Source organism: Micropterus salmoides, unplaced genomic scaffold (assembly GCF_014851395.1).
Source record: "Micropterus salmoides isolate LMB-PRFRI ecotype aquatic unplaced genomic scaffold, ASM1485139v1 Ms_hic_scaffold_10, whole genome shotgun sequence".
Classification (NCBI taxonomy): domain Eukaryota; kingdom Metazoa; phylum Chordata; class Actinopteri; order Centrarchiformes; family Centrarchidae; genus Micropterus; species Micropterus salmoides.
The window spans coordinates 4,134,218-4,149,048 of record NW_024040041.1 but is presented as its reverse complement, the minus strand read 5'-3'; the positions used below and the strand labels follow the sequence as shown (position 1 = coordinate 4,149,048).

Sequence of the window (14,831 nt, the reverse complement as noted above, 5' to 3'; positions counted from 1 at the left end):
ATCCCTTTTTATCCACTGTTTGATTACTTTTGAGTTTGTATTGCTGAACTACACACCATTGGGCCAAAATTTCTATTTGTTGTCTGTCTGATATTGCTGTAGCTAAATTTAAGGATGCAATTCCATTAGCTCTAAATTCATTATGAAGTCACAACATAACGGAGGATGCTAATTTAAGTCCCTCCCAAATCGATCATCTTGTTGATAGTGCTGCAGGCTCGCTGCAAATGACACGACTCTGTAGCCCCTCTAAAAAAGAAAATACTAAAACAAAGACGGTTAGCTCCATGGTATAATACTGAAACTCGCAAATTAAAGCAAATATCGCGGAAACTTGAGAGGAATTGGCGTTCCACCAAACTGGAAAATTCTTGTTTAATTTGATAGTCTTAAAACTTACAGGAAGGCCCTCCGTAATGCCAGAGCAGCGTACTACTCGTCATTAATACATTAATAGAGGAAAATAGGAACAACCCCAGGTTTCTTTTCAGCACTGTAGCCAGGCTGACAGAGAGTCACAGCTCTATTGAGCCAAGTATTCCCATAGCTCTCAGTAGTTACAACTTCATGAGCCTCTTTACTGAAAAAATTCTAACTATTAGAAACAAAATTCACCAAGACCTGCCCTTAACTGGCACCAACTTATCGCCAAACTCAGGAACCTTAGAAACGGCTGTAAAACCATCTACCAGATCTACCAGACTGCTTTGCCTCCCTCAATCTTTACCAACTAACTTCAATAATTTCTTCATCTAAACCATCAACCTGCCTCTTAGGTTGCTAGGCTATTTAAAGAAATTTTACCCTTAGTCAGCACTTCTCTACTAGATATGTTCAATCTATCTTTATCAACAGGCTATGTACCACAGTACTTTAAAGTAGCTGTAATTAAACCTCTTCTGAAAAAGCCCAACCATGATCCAATTGTTTTAGCCAACTATAGACCTATATCTAACCTTCCATTTCTCTCTAATGTAGTGGGACAACAGTGTGGATTTGTGCATTTTATGTTAAATAAATTTGGAGCTACTCTAAATTCCTCTTTTCCCTTCCCAGAGAGGAGCAGGGGGGTTAAAGATCAACTTTCAACAGACTGCTGAAGAGACCTCAACGGAAGGGGGGTGGAAAAGTTGCTTTCTCTAGTGCTGTTCATGAGCAGTTGATCGTAAAACTGGCACCTTTTGATTAATAACACGGTGCCTGACTGTTAAACTGACAAAAGGGAAATTAACCAGGGATTACAAACAGCCTATCGGAACTCTCCTTGAAGGGGGACAGGAAATCCTAAACTGCCCCCCCACACACACATATGTAACCGTGGCAACTGACATTGCTTTGTGTTTCATTACCCCATCAAAGGGATAATCCGTGTCACACCCATTTGTGACATAATCCAGGACAGCCGAACTTTAAAAACACAAAGACTGCAGTCTCCAAAGACTCAAGCATTAACTGTTTAATTAAATCTTTTAGTTAATTGATTACGTTTGCCTCTATTTGAGTAGTTATGTTACCATGTTGTTGCTATGTGTTGTTGATATTAGTGCTGAAAAGAATCTAAATAAGTTACTTTTGCAGTGTTTTTCAGCATGAGTAAGGACACTCCTTCATCTTATGTGTAACCAATGCTTGTTCACAATACTTTCTCACACAATTCCTTTAGAAATTATTATAAAGAAATGTCATACTATACTCTATTAATTATCCATCTTGAATTTAAGGCTGAATAACTAATATTTCCCAGTTCCTAAGGAAAGGTTGTTTTGGATTAATCTAAGCTTTCCTCGTGTAACCTGAGCTCCCCCAAGTGGACGAAATAAGTATTACATACCATCGTCGGAAATGGCGTTAATGTATAAATGTCACTCATTTATCATGACCAATAATTTGACAATTGTTTCCTGTTACCAAATGCTTAACTTAGAACGGTACAACTGTTTGACCACTGAGGTTTGATTGTGGAAAATATTTGATTATAATACGCGCAAATAGATTTTCATTTCTTTTTAGACATTAAAGTTTAGAAAGGCAGTCCCTCGGGAAACCGGAAACGCCCCTTGGGGGAACCACGCCCCAGACAACAAAAGAGCGACACACGACTCTCTTCTCCTCGTGCTCTGGTCTTCCGCTCTGCTCTCTGGACGCTTCGGCACGCGCCCGGCGTGCCTCTCCCGGCAACGCCCTAAGAGTTCGGCCAGCGCAATGAGCCCTTTGTTCACTTGAAGCTCCACACGCGAAGTGCCGCAACATCGATTTTTACCTCAATTCCAGCAATCTTTTGTTTTGTTAAAGTTATCAGTCCGTGAAGTTACACTGGTCTAATTCAGGAACTACCAAGTTCCCTTTTTAAGCTTTTTCGTCGAGCCAACTTCACCGAGGTCAGACCAAGCCACGTGGTCTCGCCAGCAGCAACAAAGGAAACCTGAAAACAGCCGAATTGCCAGACGGAGGACGGCCAACCCTTGAGGTTTTTCTTCAGACACGAAGAACCCCGGAGAATCCCTAGCAAAAAGCCAGGATCGGGCAGCTAGCGTGGGACCCGTGCAACAGGCCAAAGCAGACCATCGACAAGCAGTAAGACCAATCAAAGCATTCTGTGGTCAGAGATGTCCCGTAATGTTAATATTTTCTTTTTAACTCCTAAACTCATAGCTTACTTTCATTAGTTCTCCTCTGCCGTATGAGTCAAATGCTTCCCACAATCGAACCTCCATTCTCATTGTTCAGCCATTGTTTATTTTCCCTGTATTTGACCACCCTTTTATATCGCTTTAGTTAGTTAATAAATTCACTGTGAGTAATTGTATAATTATTAAAACCATATCCAGAGGTCCGGAGACTCTGGGCGGATTGGATCTCCGGTGGTGCCCCGCAAAACGAGAGCGTTAGATATTAATATTTTCTGAATAAATCTAAAATTCATAATTTGGTATTAATTTTCAAATTTATTACATCAATCAATTCTCACTTGTTGATTGTCGTATGTTTGATTGTTTGACTTTAGATGATAGTGTTTATTTGCTATAGTGAATAAATTCTGTTATAATTTTAAGAAGTTGTTGTTTGTGGTTATTGTATTGAATATTGTGACATCAGTTGGTTGTGATGGCCAGTGTACGGACTCACTCTTCAAACTCACCTATCATTGAATGATAATGTTTGATTGTTGACAATTTGTAGGTGAAATTATCCTTTTTAGACTGATTTCATATTTGGTTATTGGTCCCTGATTCCAGGGTGTTTAATTAAATCAATTGATTAATGACAATTAATACATTTTGATTTTAATAATTTTATTAATATTTCTAGAATATCTCTGATATTCAGCCAATAACCAAACCTGATCCTTCGTGACCCCAACACATTTAATCTACATACATCTTCTTCTTCTTCTGCTTGTTGTTGTTCTTCTTCTCTGATGTCCTAAACACTGAAACAGACCACTGTGGCCTTTATAGAATTTGCATCGGGGCCCGCTTCCTCATAATCATGATCATCATCACTCTCCTCTTCTTCCCTTCTCTCAGCTTCCTCTTTGAGTTTCCCATTGGTGTGTACAGGGTCAACATTCCTTCTCCTCCTCCTCCTCCTCCTCATCCTCGTCATCTTCATAATCGTTACTGCCTCTGACAGACACTGAAACACAAGCATCAGGACAAAATGTTTTATGATTATCCGAATCAATCAGGGCTTGACATTAACTTTTTTGCTCACTAGTCAATGTGGCTAGCCACATTTTTGTTGTTGGAAAATTTTAAAAGTTTTATATGATTAAAGTTGACAACAGCATGCTTAAATTGGCGTGCTAAAATGTACTAATATTATCATTAGCACTGATACGGTTGTGTTTAAAGCTCCTTTTTTTAAAAAACATGTAGTCTATTAAGATAAACACATAAAAGTGTTGCATCAGAAACGATTTATTTTTAACAGCAGTAAATACTGTAATACAGAGTAGAGCAATGATCTGCATTTGAAACAAAGAGCAAAGAATAAATTATTTTGTCTAAGAAAAAATCCACAATTAAGGCAACAGGATTAAAATTGCATGTAGGCCTACATTTAGGCATTTAGGATTGTTTTGCATTTCCTCAGAGCTCTGACTGGATTTATGTTTATCATCATGAAGCTCTGGTCGCTCTGAGTAACTGGAGATAAGTCTGAACAGGTCTTTATTTACCAGATTATTCCCATACAAACGCATCTCCTCCTTTCCTACATGGCATGAGTACTTTTAAAAATAGAATTAACTCTGGAAAGGTAGCTGTGATATGATGTGACATGAGGGTAGCCAGTAGAAACACCATGTCCCTTTATCTTGAAGAAATCTGTAATTTACCAGCATTTAACGGCCCTTTCCTCCTGCCTTTGTGTTTCAGCTATGCCTTTTCTCTTTCTCTCGTTCTCCTGTGCATTTGACAAAGATCATACCATCAAGTTTAAACCAGGCGGGAGGCTGACGGTCTGCAGGTCTAAGGGACTCATTTGACAAAAGTCTGGATGTCATATTTGGCGCAGCACTGCAGGAGAATGAGACATGCCTGTTGTGTGGACTCTCCTGCTATTCAAAAAGATCACTACATCATCACTGCTGCTGGTTAACAGCAGGCTAAAACAGCCCTCTGTCTGACAGCCAGTACGCAAGTTTGATCTCCACAGCGTCTTCTTGTTTACAGTGTTGTCAGTCAAGATAGGCTTCCTGAATGAAACAATGAGCAAACACTATGTGCAGGTAGTAGCCTACTCATGGGAGTTTTAGTGTCGTAGGGTCAAATTGCAATTTGTTTGTTATTTCAGATGCCTTTTGAAAAGACTACAATTTTTCTACACGCCAAAGTGGCTAGTGGGAGTGACTGTGTTACCCACCATGGGTGTTAATGTCAAGACCTGGAATCAAATCTTTACAAACATCGGATGGAAGTGTATTTTGAGAAAATAAAAAAACAAAACAGAATGTGTCCTGGTGAGCACACACATTCAGTTTGGAAGAGGGTTCCAGGCTGCTTGGCTCGTCGTCTTCTTCCGACAACCAGACAGACCACCACCAAGACCAGCAGGAACAGCAGCAGACCCCCACCTGCTACTGAGGAGACCAGTGGTAACATAGGCACTAGGAGAGAGAAACAAACAGTTAATCCTGAAATTTTTTCCACTTCAAGCACTGTATACAGTCCCCTCCAAAAGTAAGGCAAATTCCTTTGTTTTTGTTGTTTACTGAAGACATTTGGGTTCAAGATCAAAAGATGAGTATGAGACAAGAGTTCAGAATTTCAGTTTTTATTTCCTGGTCTTCCTGGTCTCATACGCATCTTTTGATCTCCTTTAGCTGAAAATGTAACTTACACACGTGCGTTTGTTGTTCTCCTTTTTGGGCTGTGAGTTGTAACCTCACAGTAATCAGTTAACTGGGTGTCAGGGAGCTGCACCTTTTTACTCACCTGCAGCTCTCTCTGTAGCTCAGACAATCCCTGCTACCTGCGTGTGCTCATCCATCCTTTCACCCAGATTCTTTGTCTTTATAATCGCCATCTTTTAAGAACATATAACAGCTGTTTTGTGTTCAGGATCGCTCGTTTCACCATCCAATGAAGTCAAGGGAAACTGGACTTGGTTGAAGATACTGGAAGACGTTTCGTCCCTCATCCAAAGGACTTCTTCAGTTCTGCAGTTTTGGATGAGGGACGAAACGTCTTCCAGTATCTTCAACCAAGTCCATTTGCCCTTGACTTTAACCTTCGTTGGATAACTATGACCTGGATGACTGAGAATCTTCATAGACAGTAATTTAACCAGGCTTTTCGAAGTGTTTTTTTTCTAAAACAGCACCGCCCCTTGGCGGCAAACGACTGCTGCTGCATCACTCCTTATTAGCTGGTAGCTTGACGCAGAAGTGTTTTTTTGCTGGTAGATCATCAACGTCCTATTTAAAGCTGGGTTTCGTTATTTTCAGAATTTTCTTTGCTACATGAAGTGCCCGTCATCGGCACAGTTGCTTATAATTGGCTCGGCCTACCCACGAAATAATAGGGGCTGGCCCTACCTTACGACGTGGGCTCTCGTTAGCTATTTTTGACAGATTTGGTGTCACTCGAAAGGTCAGAGTTCAGTGGGTAATTTTAATACAAGCTATCGTAGTTGTTTACATTCAAATCATTCTTACTTAACGACATACGAGCCACATCTGCTGGCAAATATGAAACGAGGCGGCAGCAGTCCCTGGGGATTTATTGTTGGAATAATGTGTTTTGGACTAAATATTTTTACTGGATTGGATCGCCTGGACCTTTGACAACGTAACAAGACTGTTTGTGTTGGAATATAATTGATCGGTAGATTACTATGAGGCTTCATAGATGAGTCAGCTGCTTCTTCTTCTTCTGTTTCTGTCTGTTTTAACTGTGTTTATTGTTGATATGCGATTGGGAAACTAATGGGGTATTTTATTTTGAAAATGCCCCGGATTCTCTCCCGTTTTATGTCTGACATCCTGTCGGGTTCATAGGGGATGAGTGCAGCGCTGACAAAACGTAGCAAAACGTTTTTTTCAACATAAACGGCGATACCTCGAACACTGTTGTGTACGCAAGCGTACTGCATTTTCCTGCCTTTTTAACATGGTTGTGTTTACAAATTTGTCACAGCTGTTTGGGTAACACATGTGACACGTCCACCAAATGGGAGAAAACAGTCTTCAAAGCCCATTGACAGAAGCAGCACAAAAATACACTGGCTGCGTATTATCTCTGTAGCGGAGTGGAGACACTCTTCTGGGACGCAGTGCAGCGCATCTGGTGTGAACACAGACTAGAATGGCTGCGATCCGCTTTGGAAGCCGCAACGCAGACAGAGGACTTTTGGAGTGAGTCCGTGGTCATGTAAACTTGGTATAAATGGACTTGGTAGCAGGTAGGCTCCGTTATGAAGCTCCGGTGTTAAGAGCTTCCATGCAGCTGGCCACATATTTTATTGTTTGTGTGTATAAAGCCTTTTCAGACAGGGAGTGACCCTCCTCCTGCATCTTCTTTTGAACCCGGGGGGTGTCATTGTTGTGTGAACAAACAGAGGAATCACCACTGTAACCATGGCAACAGCTTCTGTGTGCTACTAAATCTCTGCAGCAGTATTTTCTTTACTGAACAGGCCTGTGGAAAATGTTAGAAATTACTGAAAGATAGATGTTTATTTTTGTGCTGTTTGCTTTATGGACACTGGTGACTGAACATTGTAGGCTAAGCAAGTGTTTTTTTGTTGGCTATCGGAGTACATTTGTATGTGCTATTAGTGTAGCTTACCCAGGGTTTCTCTGGATTTTTGAGGGTGCACCCGTAGCCTTAGAATACCATGAAAACAGTTCACATAGGCTGCTTTAATGATCAGTCCCAAAAGTCAGTAGATGAACATGAAAAAGACTGTACCTGGTTTGGTACCTGTTACATCAGCAAATAGGGTTAGTCCACAAAAATTTGCAGTTTGGAGGTTTGTGTGAAAAAAATGGCCTGGGGTCGAGTCAATTGCCGCCCTGAATTATTGTGCCAGTCCGCCGCTAGAAATGAGAAATGAAAGGATTTGTGGGTAGATGAGTTTTCAAGTGGTTGCGAGGTGCATTCTATTCTCGGCAGGCAGGCAGAATTCTGCATAACACCGGCAATACGCTCGCTGGAGTTGGCATGTTTCGTCTTCCGGGCTTCACCCGAGGCAGCGTGGAGATGCCGGTTCGTCAGGAAAACAGAAGTGTCTTTCTCGTCTTTTAGCCCACTTGATGTATGCGCTCAGCACGGACCCGACCGGGCGCGTCAGCTCTCGAGAACGTGAGCAATACGCTGGAAAGAGGGGACACACAGCTCCACAACCGGGAGGCTGCTTTCCTGGCGGACCTGGCAGTCAACAGTCTCCCGGAGACAGGTAATTGTTTTGGAACAAGAGAAACAGCAATCCAAAGAGGCTCACAAACTACAACAGGTAAGATGTTCTTTCTCTGTTAGCTCGGACTCTACTATAACCCACACACTTGTCTTTGGTTTTTCTTTGTAATAGAGATTGTCTTCACGCACATACCCTAGCTCAGGTGGAGATCAAACAATCAATGATTTCAAGCATAGGTGCTTTATAGGTGAACTATGGGGCGTGGCCAGGCAAGCTGGTGTGTCTTAAAGAAGTTTCCACATACCTGACCTCAGGCAATCATCCTCGTACATATGGAATATGTAACGGTGGAGTCTCGACACGATAGAGAACGCCATTAGATGCATGTCTAGACTTGAACAACAATTTGGTTTTTGCTACATTTAAGACAAGTCTATGTTCACAAATCCAGTTAACTTCTAGTTCTAATTCCGATTGAAGTTTATTTCTTAATTCGTTTATACAAGTTGATGCAAAATGAATAGTTCTATCATCCATGAATAATTTGTAAGCTGAGATCAGTTTTGTAAGATAGCTGTTGACAGTTGTTACTGTAATATTCTGTGAAACTTGGTTTTGTCCATGTTTGCATCTTTACACATGAAAAGGTGGACCAAAACATCAGTCATAGTATTTTTTCTAGTTTTTCTTGTCAAATGAGATACAAATGTAATGGACACACTGCATTGGTATGTGTGGGTGGCTTTGCTTGTCTTTTGTTTAATCTTATCTTATGTCTTATCTAACACTGTAGCACCACAGCAGGGTGGCACGGTGGTGCAGTGGCTAGCACTGTCGCCTCACAGCAAGAAGGTGGTCGACCTTGGTCATCCCAGACCTTTCTGTGTGGGCATGTTCTCCCACAGTCCAAAGACATGCATAGATTCATTGGTGACTCTAAATTGCCCCTAGAGGTGTGAGTGTGTGTGAATGGCTGTTTTTCTTTATGTTTCCTGTGATAAACTGGCGACTTGTCCAGTGTGTACCCCGCCTCTCACCCAGTGTCAGCTGGGATAGGCTCCCTGCAACTCTGCATGGATAAGCAGGTATAGACGATGGATGGATGCAGCACCACAGCGTGCTTATAGAAACGTGATTTGTTTTGTCTGGAGGCATTGTTCATAAAATATAGCAACAGTTAGTTTAAATTCTCCATTCTACTTACTTTTGATGAGGACACTAACTGGTGCAGCCATGGGAGAAGTGTATTTCCGTGTAGACCATGTGACTTCATACACACAGCTGTAGTTGCCCTGGTGTTCGTACTCAGCAGCAGGGAAGTTAAAGGAGGCTGAGTGGTTGACTGCTGGCTTGGGGTCAGTGATGTTGGAGCCAGAGAAGATGAGGAAGAAAACACCAGTGGGATAGTGGGAGGAAGTGGAGCAGGTGAAGACAAAGCTGTCCCCCCTGGTGGCCTCTGAACCTCTGTTAGGAGACGTCAGGGAGATGCTGGGCGGCTGCAGTCTCACTGGGTAGAAAAGGACAAAGAGAGTCCAAATGTTTCCAGCAAAAACACACCACAGAAATGTTTGATCACACAACAAAAAACACATTTATTGTTCAAATTTAACTGTATTTTTTCAAATTTCCCACCATGATGGTGTAAATGCTGTTTTTAAAGAATGCTCTACGGTACCAGAAACTGCCCAATCACCACATTACCTCTGTTGTACCTCATAAGCTTCCGTTTTCCTCCGTCTGCCTCTCACAGGATAAATTGTGTGGAAAAACACTTCTGTGCTATTGTCAATCAATGCATATTGTTTACTGTTTTTACTATTAAAGGGATACTTTGCGATTCTTATCCAAGACACTGTTGTCATGATCCTGTCTGTGTGTCTTGTTGGGAGTTTGGTTGTCTGGTTCTGATCTGTTTAGTTTCATTATTCTGTTGATTATTCTGCTTTAGTCTGTTCTCGTTATTTAGTTTGTTATTCGGTTTGCCTGTCTGTCCTGTTTTAGTTTTTGACTTCTGATGTTTGTTTATGTTTCTGCATCTTGATTTGCTTCTGCTTGTTTCCCCCCAGTAATCCTTCTGCCTGCTTTTTGTTTCCCCGGTGATCACTCTCCCTGTCTGTGTCTCTGTGTGCTTGATTAGTCCCTCATGTCTGTCCCCTGTTTTGCTCCTGCCCAGCTCGTTAACCCTGTGTGTATAAATATGCTTGCTTGTTTCCCTCAGTCTTTGTCTGGTCATTGTAGTAGCCTGTCATGTGTAGCTTTGTTCTTGTCTCGTCTCTGCCATATCTGTCTTGGATCTGAACCCGTTTGGATTACCTGTTTCATTTGGATTGTTTATTCTTTGGGTGTATCTCAACCACTCTGCCAGTAAGTGTGCTCGCCATTTGTTTGCCACAATAAACGTTTTTGAACTGTATCTACTCCGCTCTGTGTCCTGCAATTGGGTCCACCAACCTGCTCAATCACGCACGTCCCTGACACGTGTGCTCTGAATAAAATTTGGTTTTCCTACACAGCCCCGGGTCTGTAAACTGAGCACAAACAAAGCTGCTCAGAGCAAGCAGCAGGTGGAGGTTGCGCGCTCGAAACAGTGGGAGAGAGAATGTAAACAAACAGCGGTACATTCGAACATGCTGGACTCATTAGCTTAACTTGATCTGTGAAGAAGACTGAGAAACAGCCAAAGAGGGAAAGGTCTGAGGAACTGTGAAACAATTTATATGACCAGGTGTGGGGAAGACCTGTGTTAACATCTGTGAGGGGTTTAAATGCTGGATAAATGTATAAGATTTGAAAGGAATGAAAACCGATGCTATGTTTGCTGGACAGGTGAGTAAAGTTAGCTTTGCTGTTTCACATAAACGACAGCTTCAGTATTACTATCTTGTCTGTCTTGTCAAATCTGTCTTGAAAATATTTGATTATAATACGCGCAAATAGATTTCTTTTTAGACATTAAGTTTAGAAAGGAAGTCCCTTGGGAAACCTGAGACGCCCCCTGGGGAACCACGCCCCAGGCAACAAAAGAGCGACACGCGACCTCGCTTCGCTCTCTTCTCTTTGCTGTTGGCTCTTCCACTCTGCTCTGCTCTCTGGACGTTTCGGCACGAGCAGCGTGCCTCGCCAGGCAACGCCCAGACTCGGCCAGCGAAACAAACAGGCCCTTTGTTCGCCTGAAGCTACACACCTGAAGTGCCGCGACATCGATCTGCCTTCAGTTTGTTTTATTTTCTTTATTTCTTTTGTTTGTTAAAGTTATCAGTTCGTTAAGTTACACTGGACTAATTCAGGAACGACCAAGTTCCATTTTAAGCCTTTTTCGTCGAGCCAACTTCACCAAGGTCAGACCAAGCCACGTGGTCTCGCCAGCTACAACGAAGGAAACCTGAAAACAGCCGAATTGCCAGACGGAGGAGGCGTTTTCAATCAGACACGGAGAACCCCGGAGAATCCCTAGCAAAAAGCCAGGATCGGGCAGCTAGCGTGGGACCCGTGCAACAGGCCAAAAGCAGGCTGTCGACAAGCAGTAAGACTTAACACGCGTTCTGTGATCAGATGCCCATTTTAACTCCTAAACTATAGCAGTAGTTTACTTTCATTAGCTCTTCTATGCCGTATGAGTCAAATGCTTCCCACAACCGAACCTCCAGGCTCATTGTTCAGCAAATGTTTATGTTCCTTGTATCCAACCATCTTTCTATCACCTTAGTTAGAGAATAAATTCACTGTAATATAATCAAGAGCTGTGTGTGTTGCCTATTTCTAGTTCCTGCCAAGAGAATTGACCCTTTAGATATGAGACTGACTGACTGACTGATTTAAGATAATTGAGCGATTATTAACTAACTTATCACTAGTGATAATTGTATAATTATTCAAAACTACCTAGAGGTCCAGAGACTCTAGGATTATAACAACTCCGGTGGTGCCCTGAAACGAGGAAAATTTTGATTTTATGAATCTTCAATTATGAATACATAATTGGGTATCAATTCTCATAAATTTATTAATTATTAGGTCTGCTACACAATATTATCGGGAAATATTCCATAAACTTTCATTGTTATGCAGATGATACTCTAGTTATAGAGAGTAGACCTGCTCTTTTATGAAAAGCTCTGTGAGATTGTGGTGTATAACATATGTTTCATTTGACCATTACAGTTTAAAATAACACTCTAGCAGCTGGATAGAGGCTCAGTGAACTCTTAAGGGGGAGTAATGATTGATGGGTGTGTAAAGAGTGAACCCTCCTAAGGAATTTGACCTCTGACCCAGTGTTAGGGGGAGTAGAGATTAGTGTTTATGAAGGGACCCTTATATGGTATTTAGCAGATACCTAAACATGTCCTATATAAGCTGTGTTTGATGTACAGAGAGACAGAGTGGCCATCGGGCTGGGTCACTCTCCAAGCTGCTGCAGAGCTTGTAATTGATGCTGAATTCCTTGATGTAATAAACTTTTATGATCAAGAACAGTGTCAAGCGGATTTCTTCTCAACACATCATCGCAGCATTATTGTTCGACACCACAAGATAACTGTTGTTGTGTTGTTGATTTGGCGCTATATAAATAAAATTGAATTGATCGCTGCGTTTGTGTGCTTACATGTTGTTTGTTTGAGGATGTTTGTTCACTAATTGTAACTATTTAAGTTCCTCTCGATAATCCTACCGATAAATAAACTAGACACCGTCTTAGACAGGCTTAGAAAAGTATTTTGTTTCAATACATATTCAAATATTGACCGGCTTGTTGTCACACCTTCTACAGTTCTGCTAAAACATGCCCTCTCATTGAGGCTAACGTGCTCTCAGACAGCAGACGCTTTGGATTCTACTATATTTCAGTAGAATACGACCACGGACCATGGATATGCACGTTCATTCAGAATCTCAGAATCGCATAGTATCCCTATAAGTCACCTGTTTTGACTTTTGACTTTGCGGCCTGTTCCATGTAGCCAACGTAGCGCCATGCGGATCTTATGATCCATTTCATGATGTAAGTTCAATTATTATGGACTTATGGCTTTTCAGCCTTGGTTTCTGCCTCCCTGACTTTGCCTGGCAAACCCTTGTCCTGGGACAGATGATTCTCTGCCTGCCCCCCTCGGTTTGACTTTCTCTTTTTGACTTTGTCTTTCTGGTGTTGACCCTTGCCTGTTTCTGTCCTCAGTAAATATGGAATCTATCTTACTCTGTTTTTGTGTCTTCTTTTTGGCTGTAATTATGGGAGTGTAATTGTAGAATGTAAACTGGTGATTAAATATCCTGGTAACAACACAGAGGACATGACCTCAATGTCCTCAATTGTAGCTGCTGCCACCAGATGGATGAGCTTTCGAGCTAGATTTAATGGTCGCGCTATATTACTGTACTCTTTTCTGTTTTGTTGTATTTACTTTATGAATTTATTTGTCTTACCAGTAACAGAGAGTCTGACAGAGTCACTTAAAGGGGAGCTGAAGTCTCGTCTTGAAACACTTGTCTGATACTGACACTGGTACGATCCTTCGTTATCCAAGTTCACTTTAGGTATAATGAAGGTAGCAGAGTTGGTACTTGATGTTTGAGTCTTTCTGAATGAGCCTGAGGTCTGCTGCAGGATGAATGTTCCACCTAAATGCTGAGTTGAGATCAAACAAGTGATGCTGACGTCCTGACCCCAGGTAACCTCACCAGAAGGATCCATGGAGCTGCTGGGCTTTGGAAGACTTACTGAAAAAACAACACAATATTAGAGCAATAAATGGACTGACTTTGAGGTCAACATTTTTCTGCTTTTATAGTTTGCTAAATTTTCTTTTATTGTGAAGGAATAGTTCACTGTTTTTGGAAATTCATTTTTTTGCAACCCATAGTCGTCAGTTTGTGACGCACTGGGGAAAGCCCTGTAGCATCGTTTTTTGACGGTAAAGGTAGGTATATGATATTTAACAGAAAAGACTGAGTAAGGTGGTGGTTGGGGTGGATGGAGGCCAGAACCTGGACTTTGAACCAGGAGACCGAGGTTGGTGTCCCTCATCAAAACAAAAAGTCAACATTAAATATGTTCTTTATGTAAGTTACGTAAATTGACGTGACGTTAGTTAACTTACGAGTTAACTGACGTATGTAATTATTTTCACCCAAACCATGATCTTTTCCTAATCTTAACCAAGTAGTTTTGTTGCCTAAACCCAACCAAGTACTAAGTTTCCCAACTTTAATAATGCGCTGTTTAAAAATGGCAATGTTTCGAAATGCTAGCATTTTATTTTTAAAGTCTGACCGGACGTTACATATTTATTGTTGCTAACTTTACCGGAAGAGGCATATTTGTTGTTGCTAGGCATTGCTTACTTGACCGTGGAGCCCTAAAGGTCAATTAATGACGCATAAGGGCTACCCAGGTCGTTAAAAGGCGACGCCAAAGGGCCTTGACCAAGCGTCAATATGTGACGAGTCAGGAGTGAGAACATGTTTATTTTTGGTCCCCTCTGGTTGCCTTCAGTAAGTTACTGCTGTTTCCTGGTTTCCAGTCTTTATGCTAAGCTATGCTAACTAGCTGCTGGCTGTGGCTTCATATTTAAAGGACAGCTATGAACATGAAAATCAATGAGTTTATTTCCCAAAATGTTGAACTATTTCTTTAAACAAGTGAATGAAACAGATTCATTTCCTTACCAGTAACAGAGAGTCTGACAGAGTCACTTAAAGGGGAGCTGAAGTCTCGTCTTGAAACACTTGTCTGATACTGACACTGGTACGATCCTTCGTTATCAAAGTTCACTTTAGGTATAATGAAGGTAGCAGAGTTGGTACTTGATGTTTGGGTCTTTCTGAATGAGCCTGAGGTCTGCTGCAGGATGAATGTTCCACCTAAATGCTGAGTTGAGATCAAACAAGTGATGCTGACGTCCTGACTCCAGGTAACCTCACCAGCAGGATCCATGGAGCTGCTGGGCTTTGGAAGACTTACTGAAAAA

The 14,831-nt window shown here is 41.6% G+C and overlaps 1 protein-coding gene across 7 annotated transcripts in view; it reads right to left on the bottom strand.

The window, feature by feature from the left end:
• LOC119882063 (deleted in malignant brain tumors 1 protein-like) overlaps positions 1-14,831 on the bottom strand; it is a 227,202-nt gene that overhangs the window by 45,198 nt on the left and 167,173 nt on the right. Inside the window, exon 8 of one of the 7 annotated variants that reach the window (XM_038692111.1) lies at positions 14,530-14,823. The exons of the other annotated variants lie outside the window; for them this stretch is intronic. Within the exon in view, the coding sequence (XP_038548039.1) occupies positions 14,530-14,823 (294 nt within the window). The remainder of the gene's footprint in view (positions 1-14,529; positions 14,824-14,831) is intronic. 7 annotated transcript variants of the gene reach the window in all.